At 36.6% G+C, this 23591-nt stretch overlaps 1 protein-coding gene across 3 annotated transcripts in view; it reads right to left on the reverse strand.

Moving 5' to 3' along the window:
* CC2D2A (coiled-coil and C2 domain containing 2A) overlaps positions 1-23591 on the reverse strand; it is a 69085-nt gene that overhangs the window by 32715 nt on the left and 12779 nt on the right. Inside the window, exons 7-20 of one of the 3 annotated variants that reach the window (XM_082316311.1) lie at positions 22299-22400; positions 21300-21476; positions 20971-21124; positions 19411-19547; positions 17751-17882; positions 15636-15845; positions 12831-12937; positions 9774-9914; positions 9212-9368; positions 6859-7088; positions 5763-5940; positions 4381-4537; positions 3100-3247; positions 689-827 (exon numbers count right to left, since the gene is read on the reverse strand). In XM_082316311.1, coding sequence (XP_082172437.1) covers positions 689-827; positions 3100-3247; positions 4381-4537; positions 5763-5940; positions 6859-7088; positions 9212-9368; positions 9774-9914; positions 12831-12937; positions 15636-15845; positions 17751-17882; positions 19411-19547; positions 20971-21124; positions 21300-21476; positions 22299-22400 — 2169 coding nt within the window. Of the gene's footprint in view, positions 1-688; positions 828-3099; positions 3248-4380; positions 4538-5762; positions 5941-6858; positions 7089-9211; positions 9369-9773; positions 9915-12830; positions 12938-15635; positions 15846-17750; positions 17883-19410; positions 19548-20970; positions 21125-21297; positions 21477-22298; positions 22401-23591 lie in introns of those variants that run through there. The other 2 variants (XM_082316312.1, XM_082316313.1) reach the window with 2 other exon arrangements.

The raw sequence follows: 23591 nt of genomic DNA on the forward strand, positions 1-23591 counted from the left end.
TGCAAGGATGTTCTTTTTAACCAAAAGCAATTGAAATGGATCAAACTGAGACTGAAACACTAAGTGTTTTAAAGTAGGTTTTTGTTGAGCAAAGTATATGAAATTATACATTTAAGAATACAATAAAATCCTATTTCGTCATAATATAAACAAAACATTAAAGAGCAGGAAAACATAGCAGAATAACGTAGGAAGCTGTACTGTAAAGATGATTCATTTGCACAACTTCAGCTATGCAAATAGCTCTTTAATTCGATGTTCAGAAAAGTCCCAAATTCTAAAATACACTAGATCTCTCAGTGCAGTTGCCACCAATGAGCAACTTCCTATTTAATACCATACAAGTACACTAGGAATACCCCTGCACTTTAAGGAAACAACAAACTCAAAATCTGTATTTTTTTTTAATTTATAAATTAATCAGTTTGTGTATTCCCTTATACCTATTTTTCACCACTAGAATGGATTAATAAATCATACTCATTAATAAATCATTAACCCACTCCTAAATGGATTAATAGATCATATTTTCAATAGACATTTTGCTTCTTAACACTGACACAAGTATCTCCATCACAAATTCAAATGCTACTACATTCCTGGCATGCATGCAGGTTGCCTGAGAAGGTACTGGTGACTAGGTGTTTCACAGCTCCATTGGCCCTACAGCTCTGAAAAAGCCACCTACCATGATCAGCTGCATTAGAGCTGCATTGTTGGGGTCATTTGGATCAAGTTTTGCTTCTGCTGCCCACTTAGCTAGTTTCTTCATGTCAGTTAAGCCCGACGTACCAATGGATGCAATAGCATCAATATTTTTTAAAGTGCTAAAAAGACAGAATTGACAGAACTTATACCTAAAACACACATGATTTCGCAATATAAAAAAAGTATTTAAAACAATCCTAAAAACCCCAAAAAAACTCCCCAGAACCTAAACAGTGAATTCCACTACACAATTCTTAGTTGTAGCTATGCAACTGAGGGAATGATGAATTGCAAAGGAAAGTAAGGGGGAAATATGAAGGAACCGGTGGAAGGGAACTTTTATACAAGGTAGTAAGGTGCTTATTGATACGTTTATGATATGCCTACACTATTCTGTGTTGCTGATTACTAGGAAGTAAGATGATAAATTGCCTCACAGCATGGAAGTTAACATAAAAGTTCTGACAATCCATACCGAAAAGAACTTCTTAGATATACAGTCCTTGCTTGCCCTATGTCTTAAAATACTGTCCTTGACCTGTCTCCTGGATGGCGCTCTCAGACCTGCTCTGTAGCCCTGGTCTCTGCCCCCTTCCCTGCTGCTTCTGGATAGACCCTGGGGCCCCATTCATCCCCTCGCCATGTCTGGGACTGCTGCCCGCACCCTGCTCTGCCCGTCATGTCCAGCTCCTGTAGGACTGCAAGGTGGCTGCTGAGGGCACTGCCTGTGCCAGGAGAACCTTGCAGCCTTCTCCCGTGTGGTGCAGCCCTGCTTTTGGTCCTCCCTGACACTATGAGTCCCAGCTCCACTCCTTGTCCTTTGGATGATCCTGCTCACTTTCTTGTATTCACAGGAGGCAAGGAAGTACGGTAGGTAGTCTGGAGGCCATTTGTACACTGACTTGCTGGCCAGGCTTCTGGCATCTTGTCGCAAAAGCCACTCCTGAAGTCCCACCACTACCAAAACCTTGCCACGTAAACCCAATACACCAGGACATGCATGTTATGAGCCAAATACCACAGAAGGTGGATGTTGTCCCTTCTCGTGTTAGGGGTGCTAATTGGAGTCTTTGTTCTGTACTTATCTGAATATTTTCAAGAAAGCTTTAAGAACTTCTGGATCTTTCTCATGTTTGGTTAGAATTAGCCAAATATCCAGCAGTTACTGGAGCAGCAGATAAAGCCATAAGCTCAAGGTTACATCTTTAAGCAACAGTCTTGAACAAATGCACACTGAATCACAATTGTACTGAAAAAGCTAAGGGGCAGCAAAAACTAACTTTAGGCATGAAAATCTTGTTTCCGACTTTCACAACAGACTATGGAAAGTCACAGAGGGCTGTTCATCTCTAGAAGGTGATTCAAAGAAGAGTGTTGTGCAGCTGACTTCCTTCTGAAATTCCCCATTTTTCCATTTACTACAGTGATTAGTCTCCCAAGTTTAAAGTTAGCCTTTGGGAAAGCATCCTTGTTTTAATCTCATGCTGTCTCATTAAAGTCAGCAGATTACTCATATGCTGATCAGCAAATTACTTTGAGGGCTGCAGCTTGGGTCAAAAATAGTAACAGAGTGATTTGGATGCCAATGTCTAGCCTCTAAATAAATAAAAACCTGACAGAATCTAATCAGCTGGAAGAGCTTGCTCAGTGTTAATATGTATGGGAAAACTCTTAAGGCTTTACAGTGAAGTTACCCGAGGACATTCTAAAAGCAGACTTTATGTATCATCTCCTTGACTTTACTGGAATTATATAAAAGAAACAAAATGGACAAATAATCTACAGTATCCAACTTGAAGCCACAGGGCAAATTAGGTTGTTTTAAATGGAATAATATACTCATTTCTGCATGTCAACAGGCTTCTGATGGAGAAAAATCACGAGAGTGTTATCTTGGAATGATCCAACAGATGAGAATTTTTCACTGATTAATTCACTAACAGTGTCAAGCCCCCATACTAACTTCTACTGCTTTCATAGTGTAATTTTTATCATTAATTACAGAAAAGGCATTTAAAGCATGTGTCCCAATAGCCCCTCAAATGCACTTCAGATAAGAAAGAGCTGGAGCTTCTGTTCTTAGCAAAATGATTACAGGGAAGTTCCTTGCCAATATATACATCCTTGTTAGAAAATCATAAAAGTGAATTAATCAGCTTGAATTTAACTTTAATATTGTCTATAAATTAGATACTAGAAGATAAAATTTCTAACTAAATTCTATTTACTAAAAATGTGTACCCTAAGATGTCTGCAGGGGGTTACAGCGCAAAGTAAAATATCTAAACTTCAGGAAAATATTATGAAAATTCCTGATTATGGAAGTCTATTTTTTAAAAATACTAGTATAATCCGTTTCCCATGAATCACTGAAAATTCGTATCATATTACCTTGGAATGCCTGTGGTTTGCTGAGATACTGGAGGAATTAAGGGGATTCCTTTTTCTCCAACTGCCCAAGAGACACTATTGGATACTTTCCCAGAGGTCATTAAAGTCATTTTGTTGCTACCATCAGCTTCAAATGAAAAGGACACACCTATCAAGGGGAAAAAAAACCCCAAGTAGTATATTTACGCATTCAAACACAATGTCTAAACTTCTTACAAATACTTCCTGAAAATAAGTAGTCAAATAACCTGTACCTTTATATAAATGGGGTAACGTGAAACAACTTCGTTCTGCTGCATGTTGTGGGGAAGGACTCTGCTCTACAAAAGGAGTGGAAAATTCCATTCTACCTACAGGAAGGCTTTCCATTTGGGTTGGAAGGAAAGGCTATGCCTTGAAAGCTATGCCAAAGGCTTTTTTTTCCTTCACAGATGCACACTATTTAATATTTCTGGTATTTTTCAGATTCCACATACAGTTATTAATGAAACAGAAATTCAGAGTGAAAAGAATTATGCATGACTGAAAAGTCAGTCCTAAAGCTTTGTGACACACAATTGTATATACAGCCATCATGGTCAATGACATTTACACAGACATTTGTTGTAATGATTTTTTACCACATTTCTTTCCCCCACAGCTTTTTATCTATTCTTCTGCTCTAGCTTGATCTTTATTTCACATATGGCAAGTTTATGCAAACCAGTCATCTCATAATACTGTTCTAACTTATTATATAAACTTGAAAGTTCCATATGCTCCTATGTATTATTCTTGTTTTCCCTTTTCCTCTCTCTCCCTTGTTTTATCTTTCTAAAGTCCCACGGATAAAATATGTTGCAGGATGTCAACAAAGCAAATAGGAAGACAAGAAATTACTCTGCATATACACTTATACAACCAGTTCTTCACTGGTTTAAAACGTTAAAATCACTGGAGCTATACTGATTAATACCATCTGCTTGCTCTGCAGTGTCAGAGGCCTGATTACTTAAATACTAAAAAAATCCCAAATACCTTCTATAGCTAGTAGAGCTCCACTAATACTACAAGCCAAATAATAAACACACACATTTTTATTATATACAACTTCAAATTACTAAGAGACAAAAATTCCACAGCAAACTTCAATAATAAGAACCATAACAATTTTATAAGATTCAGTTGTAAGCTGTAAACGCTCTTAACTGAATTTACTCTGAAACTTACACCAGCCTGTTAACTGGTACATGGTTTCAGCAAAATGAGAAACATTGCATGAGAAAGACTGAGAGTCCCTACCACTCCCAACTCCTTCATGGTCCAACATCACACGCTGATTGCTGCTGAACTCTATTTCTTCTATAGGAGCACTGCCTGTCAGAATTGTAGTCTCAGGGATGGGTATGAACACTTCAGCCAACAAGGTGGTACTGCTCATACCCATTGTTTCGTATATCTAGAAAAAAACATGGTGACAGACATAGTAAAAAATTTACACGTGTATCCATGAGAAGTTGAAAACATATTGTAGGGTACTTGGAGAAAAGGTTTTGCTATGACTTAAGCATGAAATAATTAAAGGCAATTGTATTCATTTACTTTCTAAAACATCCAATTAGCAGACATTTGAGCTACCAGCAGCTAACTTGGTCGGAATTATTCTTAAAAGTATATCCTCCTCATCTTTCTAATGCACCTGAGAATAGTACGATGAACTCTAGGCTTTAAAGAGCATCACTGTACAATATTCAACTGATTGCGACAGTCACTGGCATCAGGTGAAGATGCCAGAAGGATTCTGCCTCACTAATTCTCCCTTACCACAGAAGGCAGGGTGAGGCACAGAGTCCCTGTTCTGGCAGTACTGCAGGCTGCTTCCCTCTCTCCTGGCCAGTTGCAGGCTCAGAGTGATGCGAGCGATTTCTCCATTCAGATGTTTTTAATCCAAGAAGATGGTATTCCCTTTCCCTTTCAATTTGTGCATTACATAAATGGAGCAGGCAAGGGGTATACACCCTCCCCTGAACTACCAGTAATAAGTTACCTAACAGGAAATGTCATCTAACAGGACAAGTAGGATCCTGACCGTGTTCCTCCTAAAAATACATTGTATTGGCTCTGAAAATTATTCATGTGACTCATTCATTATTTCATACTTGGAAAGGGGGTGGTGGTGGTTTCACTTAACTGCACTGTTGATCAAGTCAAGTGCAGTTATGGACATAACTAGCAATGAATTTTTTTCTTATCCCCCTCCAGCAAACATTATGATGATTCTACTGTGTGGACAATAATGTTTTAAGAAGGCCATTTTGGCAATTTTACCTGCAACATAAATCAATTTTTCTAAAATTAAGAGGCTGCTCCACTAACATATTTAATCACGTCCCAATTACTTAGTTTCCCCCATGCAGCCCATAGCCATGCTATATATGACACACATACGTATATAAAACATACATATATATATAAAACACAAGCATCAAAAATGTAGCAGCAAAGTTGAAAGTTTGTGACTGGAGAAGCCAGGAAGGGGTATAAGATTGATGATGTACAAAGGGTCTTTCACAGTTTTTTCCATCTTTAAAACACTACCATAGTGTAGCAAAATACAAGCATTACAGGAGTAATTACATTTCATATTATCTTTTTAAAAGTTACTATGATAAATCATTATCTACCTGTAGTTTCAAACTCTCTGGCCAATTGAATATTTGTAAATTGAAAATCTGTCCAAAGTGAACTCTGAAATCTGAACTTATTGGTCGGGTAACAGTCCTTGATACTTCTTTGGAGTTGAAAAGGACTTTTATAAATGCTGAGCGTTTCTTCACATCTTCTCGTCGCAAAACTTCTGCTCTGTAAATATGTCAAACAAGCTGTTGTATCATTTTTAATAACATTTTTATTCTTTTTTTATTTTTAATAAGAATCTGATTCCTTAAGGGGAAAGAGAAGTCACCTAAATAAAGACGGTATTCTTCTAAAAATGTCACTACACAGGAATGACTTTAAAACTACTATTTAACAGTTGTTTTATCTTCTCATGAATATAAAATGATTTTAAAACAAACAGGTCAAATTTTAGATCCACTAAAGTCCATATAAAAGGAGTTATTTAGGGAAACAAAATTCCTTTCTACTCCATTCCTCCAAAGCACAACAAATGATATCAAATTGAGTTACGATTTTGAAGCTTCTAGTCATTGGGAGTAGAACAGCCAAGCAATATTCCTTGATGGAGCTATTTGCTGAATAAGTATGAAACAAAGCAGTTTTTAAATGATTAAAATCTGCTAGATGTATGTTAAACTGCATGTGTAAATGTGGAAAGTAACACAAACAAGTAGATTTATTTATTTTATCCACAGTGAAACCTCTGGTTTACTACACAATTTCTTTATTTTCCCTTTGTTGACTACAGCACAGACCTGGCGTAAAGGACTAGCTAGCGAGAGTGGTACTGCCAGAAGTGACCTAGAGTCTATGCTGAAAACAACTTCTTTATATATACACACCACTGTTCTTTGCAGATGCTCAAGGAACATCAGAAGGTTCAAAGGGAATGTGTGGACACGCGTTCTCCAAGCCCAGTATATACAAGGTTACATGTGACTTGAAAACAAATTAAGTTATATCAGCTTCAGAAGCAGAAGTCTTACCACTAGGCTAAACAGAATGGTGAGCACACACTTCTGAAGTTGTACAAACAGTCAATTAACAAATAACAGCAGAAAATCACGAACAAAGTAATTTGCAGGCCAACATTTATCTTACCGAGGACACAGCTCAGTTGGAGTTACGCTTCCTGACAGGACCAGTTCAGGAATTAGAGCAGGCTCTCCAGGTTTCCTTCTGCAATTGTCAGCTTTTTCTCTCACCTGCTGCTCTATTTCCAGCCTGTTGGCCATTTTAGGTGGGATAGGTTTTACACGTTCCTCACTAAGATCACAATCTTCTACTGATTCTTCTTCATTAATGTCTTTCTTCTTTTTCTTCTTGGACTTCTGCATAATAAAATAATAATGTTCTCACTAAACTTGTTCCAATCAGTAGTTTTTTTCTCTTGTTTTCTTGATTCACAAGTGATAAACACGTATGAGAAATGACTGTATAATTTTAAAATCACCACACACAAAAATAAGATTTCTCTCATTCTACAGTACTACTTCAGATTCAGAATTCAGCAATGCGTTCCATTCATATGCTTCAAAAACATAATGTGCTTCAAACAAAACATTTATTTAGCCTTCCCAACCAACTTAGAAAATAAACATGTTTCTTGAACATTCTGGCTAGCAGCTGACTTCTCATTTAGCCTGAGTTACCATGTGCATTCTGCTAGGATTGAAGGAAGGTTACTCAAGCAGTAGACACAGTTCTTTGAGATGTATTGTCTGCATACACATTGACAAAGTGAATGCACACATGCCACAAACTTTGGAGCACAAGCTTTTTAGCTTAGCAGTATCTTTAGCACGAGCAGAATGATCCCCTCCCTCCCTCTATGCCAAAGAGAAGAATAAACAAGCAGAACACCACATGCTTTTCATCATCTCCTGAACTGCAGAACTCCAGTGTACATGTGCATGTTCAGCTTTAAACAACTGCAAGGAAGTTCCTCCTTCCACAGACTTACAGATTACTTGGAAGTACAGCTTGCTTAGAAGCACCAGCCACTTCATGATTTAAGACACCACAGGAAAAGAGGAGGAGGTGAGGAAAGCAAACAGTTTCACCTCACTAGTTTAAAGTATTTAGCCAAACAACTTGTTCACATATTTTTATTAATAAATATTCTTTCTTTCTTTCTTGGTCTAATTTTATGTTACTCTTTTTGTTCTTGTGTTTCTTTTAAAATTGATCTAGTCTCTTCTACCTCAAATGTCTTCCTTAGATTCATGTGATCTCTGCTAGTAAGACACCAACAGCAGTGACTGACACGTACTTTGAGTAAAATAAAATAAAGTACTTCTGGGCATGAAAGGAAGGTCTGTGTACGACATTTCACTCTAAAGGGAAAGAACGACAATCATCTCAGTCTCAAGACAGTTTGTGACTAACACATTAAAAAGATGCTGAGAGCAGCTTTGGCTGGAACCAATACCACGATGGTATTTGTGAAGGCATAACTGGCTAGAGGTAGATGAACAGTTCCCATTAGGATCAATGCTCAAGACGACCTTCATTTTAAGGTTTACATTTATTCATCTTATTCTACAAGTGAATTGACATGATACTAATAAGTCATGTGCCCACTAGTGGTGTGATAACAGGAATTTCCAATACCAACAGATCAGCTTCCCCTCAAACATCTTAAGTGCCTTTCATGAAAAAACTTTCCATAAAAGTATCAGCAGATGCACTAGATTCTTGAAAACTGTATTTGAAGCATTTCCTTAAACTTTATTTTGCTTTGGTATCCAAAACCCCCCAGCGTTCAAACTGGGCAGTAATTATATTCAAGTATAACTGCCATTACCCTGGGGTATCCAGTATATTGCCACATAACTATGAAAGCAAGTCTGATTTTGCTGGTACTGCCACAGGCTATTTCAAAGATCACCCTGTTGCAGTGTGTTGTTCTAGCTCCTGTATTTGTCAATATCCCTTTGAAGCACAACCAAGACGTTAATTACAGTACAGATTATTAGCAATAAAGCTTTTCAGAGGTAAAAGGCTAGAACATTAATTAAATTTTTCATTTCTGGGACATTCCTCTAACATAAATTTACACGGAATTACATCAACTGCTTATTCATTAGAAACACCCATAATTATTTTGCTTCACCACTCACACACGCACAAAATTCATCAGCGTTTTTTCTTTGCAAGAAGGACATGAATTTAATGGGAATGCTGCAAAACCATCACATTTTAAAAAAGCACTGCAGAAGTGATGAAAATCAATAGCAGGAAGACAATGCTCCACAAAAACTAGCACATTTTAGTTTTTTAATTAACAATTAATTTACTAACAAATTGTAAGTAGACAGAATGTATCCAAATACATTACAAAATTTATTCATAACTATTCTGAAATAGATTTTTTTTCTCTATTAGAAGGACAAATTTTGAACACATTTAGCACTAATTTTATTTTTTGTGAAACTGAATGATTTAAACAAACCTGTGTCTTCTTCCAGGATTTCCACTCTTGTAGCTCAGTTTTATACTCCTCCATTTTCTTTTCATATTCTTCCATACATTCTTCTAGCAATTCATTTATCTCAGCCTGAATTTCTGCTTCATATGCTTTTTCATCTGATTTCTGGTCAACCTCTTCCCTTCAAAACAATAGTTATCAACACATTGCATAAATTAACATAAAGGCTACAAATTAAGTCTACTTCTCCAAGAATTAATTTCATTACATCAAAAGTGTGTTCCATTTAAAAATACTAGCATAGATAGTCTAAGAGTTGATAGCAGACAGTTACCATTCAGAATGAATATAATTACTTTTTCTTTGCTCATTAGCCTTTAGAAATTCCTTTCTGTTGCTTGTTATTTTAACCTTCCTTCCTCCCCAAACTCAAAAAGAATAGTGGCAGGCTCAACCAGTGCCAGACACTACTCAAAATTCTTACTTTTGAAGCCTTCATATCGCAATTTTGAGTTCCCAAATTGACTAATCTTATTAAAACTCCACTGATGGCAAATGAAGTACAAAAAGTGTTACCAAAACATACTTCCTCAAATAAAGTTTCATGGGTGTGTTAGTAAACTTCTGAAAGTCACGGAGGGATTTAATTTGTTTCCAAACTTTTATAATGGTCTTAAGCAACATTCTGTCTTTTTCTTGTTCAGCATCACGAAGTCTTCTGGTTTGCCTAGAAATATATATACATATGCACAAAATCAGTCAGAATTGTATAACTCAGTGGAACAACAGAGTGAAAACTTGCAATACTAAAAGCCAAGTGATGTGGGTTTCAATTTGATTGATGGCTGTAGTGGTTTAAATCCAAGGAGCATAAAACCCAGACTTGAAGATGGGAGGATTTGATTTCCTTCTGTACTCTAGTCTCTTGCATTTTGGACAATCTGACTTCAATTACAGTTCATTCTCTAGAGATCTCAAAGTTTTCTGAAATGCTTATTGCAGCTGTACATCATTAAAAACATTTTAAAGTCAATTCATGTAAACAACATCCCAGGAAACCTACACTGCTGCTATGAAGTAATGCTTATTACAATCATACATTACAAAATAAGTTTTAAACTTAACATGCTTCTAGCTCCAGTAAAAAGAACTTGTGGCAATGAAGTAATGTAGTAAGGTATGAAGTAATGTAAGTCCTTTGACAGCCATACAAGATTCTTAACATAAACAAAATTAACAGGGCTTTTTTTTAGCCTCAGAATTGATATTTCACATTTCCACCCTCTAATCTGTTTGTAAAAGAACTACTCATTAGCACTTTTAATGACCAACACTCACTTCCGATTTCCGAGGTAAATGTCTATGCAGCACAAGCACAGATTGTTTCCAGTACTGTCCTGGTAGCTAAACAGGTCTAGTAAAAATAATGTGATTTAAAAAAAAAAAAAAGAAAAGGAAAAAAAAATAGAATATGTAGACTAACACGTTACTACTCGTAATATTCAGAAAATATAGAAGACAGGGAGGCCGAGTCAGAGCTGAGAGAAGAAATACATCATACATTATTTAAAAGCATAAGCAAATTTACTAACAACAATAAACAAAGATGAAATACAGACTTTCCAGAAAGCAATACGAGTAACTTCTCCACTTCATCGGCTACCAGTTAGAATATTACTTATCCATGCAGCTTAACAACCTTTTTTTCTTTGTCTACCAGATGAAGCTAGAAGATGAAGCTTAAAGATATGAGGAACATACAGGTCAGTGATTACACTTATCTAATGTATTCGATTTGGAAGCAGGACCTTTCAGTATAGAATCACCTCTGCTAAAATACATCAGCCAGAAGAGCCTGAAACCTGCAATCCGCAGCACACGTTGGCTTCCTCCTCAGCAAATGAGGACAGTAGGGCTAAAACTGCTAATTTGAAAAAAGTTTTCTGCATTCAGATGACATTTCTTCCTCAAACCGATGGAAGCTCTGATCTTCAGACAGCAAAGAGTACACACCAGCTATGTTATCGGAGGGTGGAGGAAACAATTAGAGTATTTTCCATGCTACACATCTGTAATTTCTCATGAGTGTACTACACTGACCATCAGGGAAATGCAATGTTAAAAGAGAGACAAGGCAGGTCAGATGTTTTTACCAACATATGTTGTCCAAGTTAGTATTAAATACCATGACAGTAAAAATTCCTGAGCCCATCTGAGCCTCATTTGTGTAACAGCTTCCAACAACAGAGCTGTAGCCAGAAGAATTACAGATATGAAAAACCCTAGAATAATCCCAGCCAAACTCATCTCACATTACTTACGCAACACTGATGTCACTGATTTCAGCTGAGTTTCTCCTGATTCATAATAGTGTGACACTAAACTAAAGCACTCAAGACCTAGAAAAACACATAAGATACCCAGAAGGAATATTCTATCTAATTACAATTAACCATCAAGCAAGCCTCAGGGTTGGTGCCAAAATCCAAGAATGTCCTTCTCACAGTGAACACTCTCGTTACTATTCTCATGCTTTCCCTGGTGAGAGGTTCTGTGTCTAAGGTACTGTATAACAACTGCACACCTCCTGCTCCTGGTCCTCTAGGAGACATGTTAAGAAAATATTAATAAAAATTACTTCTTTTTCAATGGAAGGAAAACTTTGTCCTTCAGTATAAAACAATACATTATAGGCTTGCACAGATACCAATGTATTAGAAGACAGCATACTTGAAGGATGAAAATCTGAAGCAACTCCCAAAGTAAGAGTAATGAGTGGATGTGTACATGTAAGCAGATGTAGATTTCAAGGCTGAAAGTAGAATTATTATACAAAAAAAAAAAAAAATTTTAAAATATCATATTATCATGTGACCCCTTACATCAGTCTAAACTTCTGTTTATATAAGTTAATACATTATTGCCTACTTTCAGATTGTGAAAAACTTTCAGATTTTTATTAAGTATCTACTAGTTAAAAGTCTGTTCAGCACAGATCTCCAAAATAACTTAATTTTTATCATACTGCTTACACTTACAGCTCACACCTGTCCATCTGCCAAAAATAATACTAACTTTCACTACCAAGCCAAAACCTGTAATATATTTTTACTACCCACTTGCTGTCCAAGAACAATAACTTTGATCTTGTAAAACAAAATTCTACCATTTTAGGTATATTAACCTATTGGCAAAAACATGGCCAAAATACCAAAGAATGGGAAGTGAATCAAGAACACTTGTGTAATGAGGAAGAAGATGGAAAAAACTAGGGCTTTTGTCTGTTCAGAAAACTATGTCACTTGCATTGTTGTGAGAGCTTCACTCATTCAGCTGATGTCTATTGAAACCTTATTTTAATTAAATTTTAATTGTGCAAAACACACCAGTAAATAGTTACTAAGTAATTAATAAAATGTAATCAAATTAGACCACTTTTGAATCAAGATTTCAGCCTAAGCTATATTTTCTTCATAATATTTTTTTACTCAATTTACCAGTAAGAACTCTTAAGACCTCAAAATTCTGCTAGAGCTATTTACAGCAAAATTTAAAAGTCTGACATGAAACATTCTTTACCAGCATGGAAAGGAAAAAAGGAATACCGTTTTAAAAAGCAATGATTTAATGAATCCATACCTACCTGATCTCAATTTTGTATTCAGGTATGCTCTGTTGTGCCACAGGACTAGGAACACCAGCACCACCACTGTCTATACTACATTGCACAGCATTCCTCAAAGCATGCAGCTTAAACAAACAAACAAACAAACAAACAATTAAGACACGGTTTGACATTTGTGAGGCATACAGTGTAATGCACCCTGACATTAAAGTGGTAGTTACTACATAAAAGGAAACTCTGAATTGTCTTGATTCCGTATTTACAGGGTTTTGCTATGTCTGTAAGGTGCTGACTCTTCAAGATGAAATTCTAATTCGGATCCCTGGATGTACGATGGAGATTTACTGACTTTGATCACTGTGACAGATCTAAACAAGGGGACAAGACTGATCTAGGGATTATTCAGAAAGCTCACCAATCAAAGGGGTAGGGGGAAAAAAAAAAAGTGAGTCTGCCAAAAAAAACCACCTTCTATAAAAGGTTTTTTTGGCAATAGGAAGAGGCACTAAAGCTAACCCTAGAAAATCAATAAACAAAAATGAGCTGATTGTGGATTTGATGAGTGCCTTACAGAAGCTGGGCACCTTGCAACAAAGCGTATAAGCGTAACATATTGCATGTAACAACCGGAAGAAGAGAAGGTCTAAGGACAAGACAGAACTGAGAACAATGGTACAGTTCAAATGCACTTTTGAAGCTATACTGTCGAGAGAAGAGGCCACCCCTTCAACTAGGATTTGAACATAGGCCTCAAATGATTACATGGAAGATGGACACCTAGTTTGAGAGAATGCAAAAATATACATGGCTGTGAAGACAAGAGAATGTAAAGGACTAGCTACGAGAATAGAGAAAAATAAGAAAACAGCAGTAGGATAGGAACTAAAATTTTAGTTACTATGTTGCTGTAGATCTCCTTAAGGATAATACTGAACGTGAAACCAGAATGGCTAATGGCACTGCAGGAGATGAAAGCAACTAACATCCAAAGTAGAAGCAATGAAATTACAAATCAAGGGACAAAGATTTTTTAAACAAATCTATCAAACTGGAGAGACAATGTAACTGCAGAGCAGGAAGCATACAGCTGAAAACATACATGGGCAACCACAAAATGAAACTCGCTCATATGAAAAAAAAAAAAAAAGATGTTGAAAGAAATTTTGAAAGAGAGTAACTGAACACATGGAAAGCTGCTAGCATCATTTGGGGCACAGAGAGCATGTTTTATAGAAGGAGACAGAAAGTGCAGTTTCTTTAGCCAGCCAAAATGAGGACTGAAAGGTGATCTATTTTAAGATACAAAAAGCAAACGTCAGAAGTGGATTGGAAGCCCACTGGGACATGGCGGGGAGGGAGGGGAAAAAGGAGGAAGAGTTATTTAGGCTTAAGAATAATTTGGCTGCAACAATCTGGCCATTAAATAATGACTGTTAGAGGAGACAGGTTTTAAAACTGCCTGTCAGTAGCAGAATGGTGGCTAAAATACCCAATTATTACAATCTGTTTATGAAAAATATATTATGCAGTTCCGTACAATACTGGTAAAGTATTGTGAAAACACTCAGGAAATCCCTTCCACACATAGGTTCCTGTAATGCAGGCATGGAGAACCCAAATGTCCTATTTCACTGTTTCATGGAAAATTAAAGCCAATCCTTCAAAAGTAATGACAGACTAAAGTATACCAAAGAATTATTTTGAGACACTGTATGAAATATTTGTCCAGCATTAGAACCATAACCTAATGCTTTATACCAAAATTCAAAGTATTTGTACAGCACCTACTGACCCTCATTACAGTAATATAAAAATGACCTTGCATACAATGATTATTTTTCCCTCATAATAGCCCTTTAAGGTAGAGAATCATCATCACCTTTCATTTATGGAAATCTGAATTTATATGTACGTAATAATCAAACTAATTTTTAACAGACCAGCCCTACTACACAGAGCTATGTCATATCACAATATTTACCTCACATTTCTAAAGAATTGTTATCCTTTCAGAGTTCAAAAGCATTTTAAAATGCTTTAAAAATATTCTTGTGCACCCTGATGACATTAGAATTGTACTAACAATGCCTAATGTTCATGTACAAATTTATACCAGAGAAGACCACTACCATTACTTCCATTGTACAAACGGAGGAGGACGGTACGCAGTGGGTAAGCAGCCCAGCCGAGGTCAGCCAGCAAGTCAGTAACGGAGCCAGGAACAGAAGAGTCTATGTTCGGCCTAGGGTTTTGCCACGTCACAAGACTGACATAGTAAATGTGACAACAGTATGCATTTAAAACACAGCATCTGTCACAGACATATACGTGGAAACGGGTCATCAACTTGTGTAGAATTTGGTGAAGTTAAACTGCTTCCTTTTACTTTTAATTAACAACTGAAACTAAACTTCACTAACTTCCCTCCATCCTTGAATACTGTCTTTTGCTGTCTACCTGACAGAGCTGCTATACACAATCCTGTAAAGTCTTATCTGTCATTCACTGAAAAACATTTTGGACACTCTAAGGAATACTATGTAAACGTTATTGTATTCTAACAATTATATTCCCTTTACCTCAGAACCTACATAGAGTTCATTTTAAACAGAAGATCAAAGAAATTCATAATCTTAAAAACACAGTTCCGCACTAAACACACAGCAACCTAGGTGAAATACTTATATTCTTACCTTCTGACAAAACACCGTTCATTACATACAACTCGAATTTCACCACTCTACTCTGAAGAAACAAATTCAGCTTTTACCTCAAACTGTCACATCATTATTTCAATAAGCTATGACAATGGAACAGAAATACCTTGTCTGTGAGAAGTTTGGTAAGATTCTTCTGTTTTCTTGCTAAATACTGATCATATAACTGAGCCAATTTAGCTGCTAACACATGCTCACGGCTAAAACAGGGATGATGGGTAAATATCAGTCCAGAAATATCAATATCCAATTGAAACGGCCCCTGAGAATCTCCAGGTCCAACAAGATACTGATTAGCAGCTGTCGTTTTTATTGCCTGAAAGAAAAAAAGAATAAAAAAGAATAAAATGGATTTACAAGCCCTGCACTGCCTACATCTAACTACTAAGTCTTAAACTGTAAAGGCTTCTGAGGTAACCTCTTTGCTTTATTGACAAGTGGGTGGCATAAAACCACCATGGGTATTCTACACAACTGAATTTTGATAGCCCATATGAGGCTGAAATAAGAAGTCATCTGCCAGTACTGCAGGTTTTCCTGAGCAATGAAGACAATGCCACTGAACTGGAAAAAGAATCGCCTGCTAATTCTCTTTTTACCTGTTCGTTTACTATTACTTTATTTCCTCTTAGAACTGAGCTCTTAAGATAAACAGTCCAGCTCTCAGAGAGCAGCTTTCCTTGTAGACCACTTAGATTGTGCAGAAGAGGAAATGTTATTTGCTTCCCCATTCTAACGCCAGGGAAATTCACACCCAACAAAGCCCAATGAAGGCTTTCAGCAACAAAACTTAAAGAGTCTGCTTCAACCCGCTGCAACCGAAAGGCAATCATAGCTTATATCCTCAGGTTACTGAAATGGGAAGGGAATTAGCAGTGCTTCCTGCCTGACTACTGCTGCTCCCCTCTTAAAATTCTTCAGAAGATATCCATCAGAGATATTGTGGTACCATAAATGATGAAGTTGTTAGTTATGTAGTGTTCGTTGCAGTCCCTTCGTAAGAACTGGAAAACAGGGGATTGAGAGGGGAATTCAGCTGTTGCATAGCTCTTGTACATCACTGGTATAAATGGCCACGAAAAACACTTAAGTCCACCTGATCCTTCCACATTCAGTTTCTCATCAAAATGTTTAATATGACCTTGTGAATGACACTTTGAATTCCTTATGCTGTAACTATTTTTCTGCCTGTAAAGGACCCCTAAGCTTAATGTCTTACTTTCAACAGTGATTTGGGTATTTACATGTCACTATTCATGTAAACATGGTGTTCTTGAAACATAAGCTCTCTTGGCCTATCTTTACTAAAGATCTAAGCAGCAACCTCTTTTCCTGCATGCAGAAGCACCCTGCATAGATCTGTAGTACTGGATGCACCCTGAGAATTACGTATTTGTAACCAGTATCAATTAAAGGGCAACATTCAAATCTGCATCAACAGCAGCAGACAGAAACACTTGTGTGTCCCAAAAGAGCAATCTACTTTTAAGTCTAAAAAGTCATCGTTTTTTCCAAGGGTGTAATAGAGTGCTAACAGGCAGAACAATTAAAGCTTGCTTAAAGCTTGCTGAATGGTTTTAATTGAAACTTATTTTGATTTGTACTGACTGCACAGTGCAGCTGCTGTTTGCCAGGGTAGGTATGCTGTGGTTGAGGGAAAAACAAAAAAAGATCTGAACTGATGCAACATAACTCAAAGTGATTTGCTTTCTACAGGAGTGAACTGCATGTAAAGACTTATTTTGGAGGAGTTTCATCACTGTAAAATAACCATCACACACATGCCCTTCAATTATTTCTCTCTCAAGCTGCAGAGAGCACCTCCGTCCTAATCACCAAGTCTGTTTACCAGTTTCTACCACGAGGAGCTTTATATACACTAATACAGGAACCACCCTACTTTGGCATGAGACCATGCCAGGGTGCCTCACAGAGACCTTAGTGACTCACAGACTTGAAGCAGTTTGTCATGGACTGTCACTTTACTATTTTAACCAGTACTACCAACTAAATTCTTCATCCTTTTGAATGCCTTATTTTTACAGAAAAATACAGGTGGAACGTACCTGAAAAAGTAGAGCACATTTAAAGACCAGTTGTGGAACCCCAAAAAGTCAGTACTCATGGTTCTTAGCACAAAACCCTTCAGCTCATCAGGGTTTCTGGTACAGAAGAACTGGGATATTTGGTATCAGGAACCACATATATGAAATATGCCTACCTTTCTATACACCGTTTCAAGTTCTGGTGCAATGCCTTCTTCCAATGAGAATATTGGAGGCCTAGTATAAGACTGTTTAACTGGATTAGGCAATGCTAAGATTTTGCCATCGTCACCAAACCACTCTTTCCCCTACAAATAAAAACATAATTTTATATTGTTTCTTACTTTATATAGAAATAACTTCCAAAATTATAGTTCTTATGAAAAGCAATTATAGAAGAAAAGGTGACTACGCATTGTTTGTGACTGAATTAACAAAAACTTTCCTAAGACACCAAAATGAAATCTTCAAATCTACTATAAAAAAGTTTTAAAATTAAAAGACCAAGAACTTGCTCAGACTTTAACTATACTGAATTTTTTCCTTCAACATTGAGTGTTACAGATTTGAAAGGAAAAAAAAAGAAAAAAATCAACACATCACTTAACATTTCATGTTATGTTTTCTTAAATCACTAAAATTGAAAGAATTGTAATGTTTTACACAAGACTGCCACCCACATCTTCAAACTGGATTATAAAAATCATAAAGCAAAGAATTAAAGAGCTAAATGGCAGCTCAGAGAGATCATTTATCAAAGCATCTCTCAACTCTTGTAGTCCACAACCTGAACTAATTAAACAGCATCTATGAAAGCAGATGAGGTAAGTATCTTGCACACCAATTGCTATTCATGGCTTCATATGTTAAACATTCTCCTAATTCATCCCTCTGCTCTCCGATTCAAAAACAGCTTAAACCACTGCAGCTGCCGAAAGATGCTGGCCTGTCCTCTTATTCCCATGCCCGGTTTAAGCTGACCCTAGAACCAAACATTGATACGGTAACACGGTGAAGCAAACCAGAAAACTAACTGGGCTGGTGCTGGCCAGTTAAAAATTTTAGATCCAAATATTCCCAATCTGATCCACAAAAGTACCTCTGCAAGCCCACAAAGAATTCACAGAATCATAATAAAATACAAAGGGCAACTGCTGTATAGCAGCTTAAATCTATTCTAAACTATACACACCTTACTGTCTACAGGAGGATAATATAGCAGGATAAAATATAGCCAAGCCACCTTCCTGGGTGTTTCCATATGCCATTCTTAAAAATTTGAAAAGGATTCTAAAACCTCTTCAGATAATCTATACCAATATTTAATTACCCTTGCAGTCTGATCAGTATTTTTCTACAAGTCTGTTACTTTATATTATCTTCAGTGGACACATAAAACAGCCATTCCATATTGCTTCCTTTTGTTATGTTCTTCTAATAAATAATAACAACAGTGCCCAGCTCTTGCATAAGTCTTTACACATACCACTAGGTCTCACAGCATTTTATAAAAAAAAGTAAATTATAATTACCCCTATTGTAAGGGCAACTAAACTCTGGCACAGACAAGCAAAGTGATTTGTCCCCCAGCAGGCTATAGACAGAGCCAGGAAAAGATACCAGTTTTCTAAGACCCAGTCTGGTGCTCTGACTATTGGGATACGCTAAAACACAATCCTACAAAAATCCACATTTCCAGACATCTGATACTGCTAAACATTTTAAAGATGAAAGCCCTATATTACCGCGGCCATCTACCTACCTAACTATAACAAAATATAATACTGATAAATAAAGCATTTTAAAAAGACAGCTACAAAGGTAGTGGTGACTTACTTCCTCCTGTCTGAGTATTCTGTTTTCTAAAATATTTTGATTAGACTGTGATACAAAGGGCCTTTCTCCTGTGTAAAGACCCTCATCCTCAAGGTACCTAGGCTGCATGTTTCCAGGCATCTTCTCAGAAGCAGGCACTGATGAAAAATTAAATAGAAAAGCATGTAAAATATCTTGTAATTGTAGTTCTAGTTTATTAATACTCTAAGAGCCTATACCATTCTTAAAAACGAATGGCACTGCATATTAAGCATGCTGTCAGAAATATTTTCCTAACTAGGAAAAGAGAAATAAATATATAACCAAAACAGGTCCTTTTCTTAATCAGAACAAATCCACAGTTTAAATCTACCATAAAAGCGTCACAAGTCTTCTAAACAGATAATTAAACATTTCCTCACCAAAAAACACTTCAAATAGCTTAGTGGAGTTTAGTTTTAATGGTTGCTTGCATAACAGTGTAAAAACCCTTTAGCAGCAACAACTGACTAGACAAACATTTCTAAGCCTTTCCCATATAAAGTGAAACTTTAATTAAGATTAATCTGAACTACTATTACTAGTTTGCTTAAGCTACTCTTGTACAAAACACAGAACATGCATAAAAAGTCATGCTTGCCCAATAACAGCAGGTGGAGTTCTTTAAAGCCTGCCTGCAGGATTATTTCACTGGTGCGTACGAGCTCAGTATTTTTCAAGGAGCAATCTCAAAACAGGGAGAGATTATACTGAGGGTTACAATAAACGTTATCCCCTAAATCAAAAAACAGTGGACCACACTGGAAGCAGTGAGAATTAAGTTACAAGACACGAGAAACCAGAGGCACCCAATGTCAAATATTTTGACATCACATTGCAAGCTGTGCTGACACCATTCTGGTACAGACCACCAAGAGACTCATTTCTGTTTCTTCCACTTCAAATATTAAATAGCAAGTGATATTATAAAGCAATTTTTTTGGACTTTGCAGTTCTATGAGAATAAGGGAAAAAGGTCAGAGACATGATCAATGTTGACTAACTATTTTCCAATTCACAAAATCAGATTTTGGGAAAAGGGCCCCTTGAATTACAAAAATCCTTATGTTACTTACATGACTCTTGACAAACTTGCCACTTGGAAAAAATCGCAGATGTGGCCAAGTGAAGAAATAGTGTAAGTTATAACGCGCAGTGCATGAGCCACTCTTAGTACCTAAATGTGTGTACCCAGTAACCTATTGCATATGTTAAATAATGTAACAGCTCAACCCCAGTGAAAGAGAGGCCAGCCATCTTTTATTTACTATAGACAGCACTAAGGTAATTACGCCAGAGCAACTGATATGCCCGGAGTTCGCTTGCTAGTGTACCAGCTGGTGACCTGCCGAGGTGTGCATGTTCCTAGTTAGTCCATTTTGTCAGACCTTTTCAGACTTGACTGGATGATCAGTGCCAGATAACGGCAATTAAATCTCTCTCTACTGCCAGAGACAATCCGATACAAGATTTTTCAGCAGATCAAAGGGTGCCATGCTATGCAAAATCCAGGAACAAAATGGATGAGCACAATCTTCATACCTGCTAGCATGCTGGGAGTGAAGAGAAATTCTTTTTCCTTTTTCAGTTGCTCAGAGTAGCTTTCACAATCAGCAGGTTTCATTACCAGAAAATCTTCGGCTGTCTGCCCTATAATGAATAAATCATCATCTTTAACTAGGCGTACGTCTTCATCCTATAGTTTAAGTGCAAATGTCTCTGTTAGTTTGTCTGTTTCTTAAAATGGAGATCTTTAGAAAGTATACTTTCAGAATTTTTGAGGAAACAAAAGTTGCCATTTTGTATTAGATGACTAAAATTAATTCAAGAAGTCTGAATAAAAATATGAACTTTTATTTTATAGCTCACACCGTTTCATCCTCCTCTTGTTCATCCTCTTGGGTTTCTACACATTCTTCTTCTGCCTCCCCTTCTTCATTTAGTTCATTCCTTTTCCTGGCTCCAGCCTTTATACTCTCTGGTTCAGAATCAAAATTGAACGTAAAGAAATTATATGCTTCTTCAGCGGAAGGAAAATCATTCTGGAGCTAAGAAAAGAAGACAAAGATACTTTACTATGACATTTATAAGAAATTTAGGGCAAGTGAAGATACTTTCTGTTAATAATAGCAATAGCAGCATGTATAAACACTTGTCATAGGAAATTATTTTATCTCAAAGAGAACTCACTCAAATGCTGAAGCTGACTGAAATTTTTACATGATACATGAAACCTTCTCTATTGCTACACTATTTTTCATTAAATATTTCTTCCAATGTTTTTTATTAATAAAAGTTACCTGGTTTAATTTTAACCAACTTACTGTTTTAAATATAAATAATTTGCGAATGAGAAATGCCAAACTTTAAATTCTGGCCATAATGCAGATATCCAGGTGAAGGATATGAAGAGAAATTTCTAGTGGCGTTTTGCCTCTGAAGGACCCATGCCCCTTTAGTGTTAGGATGAATCCTCTAATAAAAGAATTAACACTAGGATTTTGTGGCTAATAAATATCAACATACTAACCTGTAAATTGCTTTAACTGTCAATTGGTGGCATTCAATAAAAAGGATTTAAACAGAAGAAACATTTTTCTTCCAAGCTCTGGTAATTGTGTCCAGATGGATTTACGTGATTTTTTTTTTTTTTAAGATCAAATGACCCAAAGCCATTCTTATATTTGATGAAGGCTCCCTTTTCATAATTCAATTGTTGGCATATACTGTTTGTGAATTTTTAAATTAAATAAAACCCTCTCCACTGCTTAAGACTGAATTCTGCCTGCTTCTTCAAACAGAATCATGAAGCCATATAAAGTTTAATTGAAATGAATATCAGTTATTGAAAAGAAGGAATTGGTACTTACTGTTGACTTTTGCTTAAGCTTTTTTACAGAATCACGGAACTTTATTTTTGATGGTAAGTGGGATTCATCCTCTTGCATCTCCCTAAATTTATCATTATCAGACTGCATAAAAATATATACATAAGTTACAGCATACATTTACTGATTCATTAAAAAAAAAAAAAGACAAATAGTTGAATACAGAGATTAGATATTCCATTTTCACAGGGAAAAAAACCCAAACAAACAAAAAAGAAACACAGTCACTATGGTAACAATTATACTGATTTTGTATTTATTTTAAAAGGATACACCTAATTATTACTTAACTCCTTCTCCTTCAGGTCAAGAAATAGACTGCAGAGTATCAAGAAAGGGTTCACTGCATAAATGTTAGCTTACTTTCTTCACTGCTGATGAGATCATTGTTTCTGCACTCCTGAACACAAGCAACCACATGCTAATCTCTGCAAGGGGAAGAAATGGGGTAGCAATGCGAAATCTTCCCATCTACAAATGAGAGGCTGACCGGCAGCACAAGCCAGGCAGCAGTGGCAAGGGTGCCGCTGACAGCCACTGCTGACCAGGGAAGGGAATCAAGGAGCTAAGGCCAGCTTCTCATATAGCCCCTGCTGCAATCAGGTATTATTGCCTATTTGGTATTATTCAAAAAAGGTGGTGTCCATTGCTTGGGTGCTTAAAACCAGACTTGATTATTTGTTTTGTTCTCTCTCTGTTATCGCTGGGCTACTCTAAAACTCCATGGATGATACTCCTCTACCTTTTCAAGAAAGGAGGTAGCACGGTTATCCATTTCCAGTTTTCTGAAGCCTTATCTGTCCCTACACGCAGATTACTCTAACATCACCGGTTCTGAGGTTGCTTCAGCGAGTTCTCTTAAGTGCTTCAAAGTGATCTTCATAAGGCCCAGCCAACATAAACACATGTAACATTCTATCTGCTCTTCCACCTTGTGGCCAGAATTCTTAGATTAAAGGAAGACATTTCTCAAGTTTACGTTTATTCAGCCTAAACTTGAACATAATAATAGCAAAAAGAAAATCTCAGTCCCTGGCAACCTGATGGCCAGTTGTTTAACAACAAAGCAATACTTCATACGTGTGTAAATAAGTACAGGAAACAAAACCAACATGTGGAAGGTTTCAGATATACTTTATATAAAATTAGTAACCAACTTTAATAAGGGTATCACTTTCATATTTTCCTAAGACAAACATATTAAAACAATACTACTTAACTGAAAGCTATGACAATTACTTTTTATAAGAAAACTGCCAAAAACCTCCCCACATC

The sequence above is a fragment of the Platalea leucorodia genome (assembly GCF_965183815.1).
Source record: "Platalea leucorodia genome assembly, chromosome: 6".
Taxonomy (NCBI): domain Eukaryota; kingdom Metazoa; phylum Chordata; class Aves; order Pelecaniformes; family Threskiornithidae; genus Platalea; species Platalea leucorodia.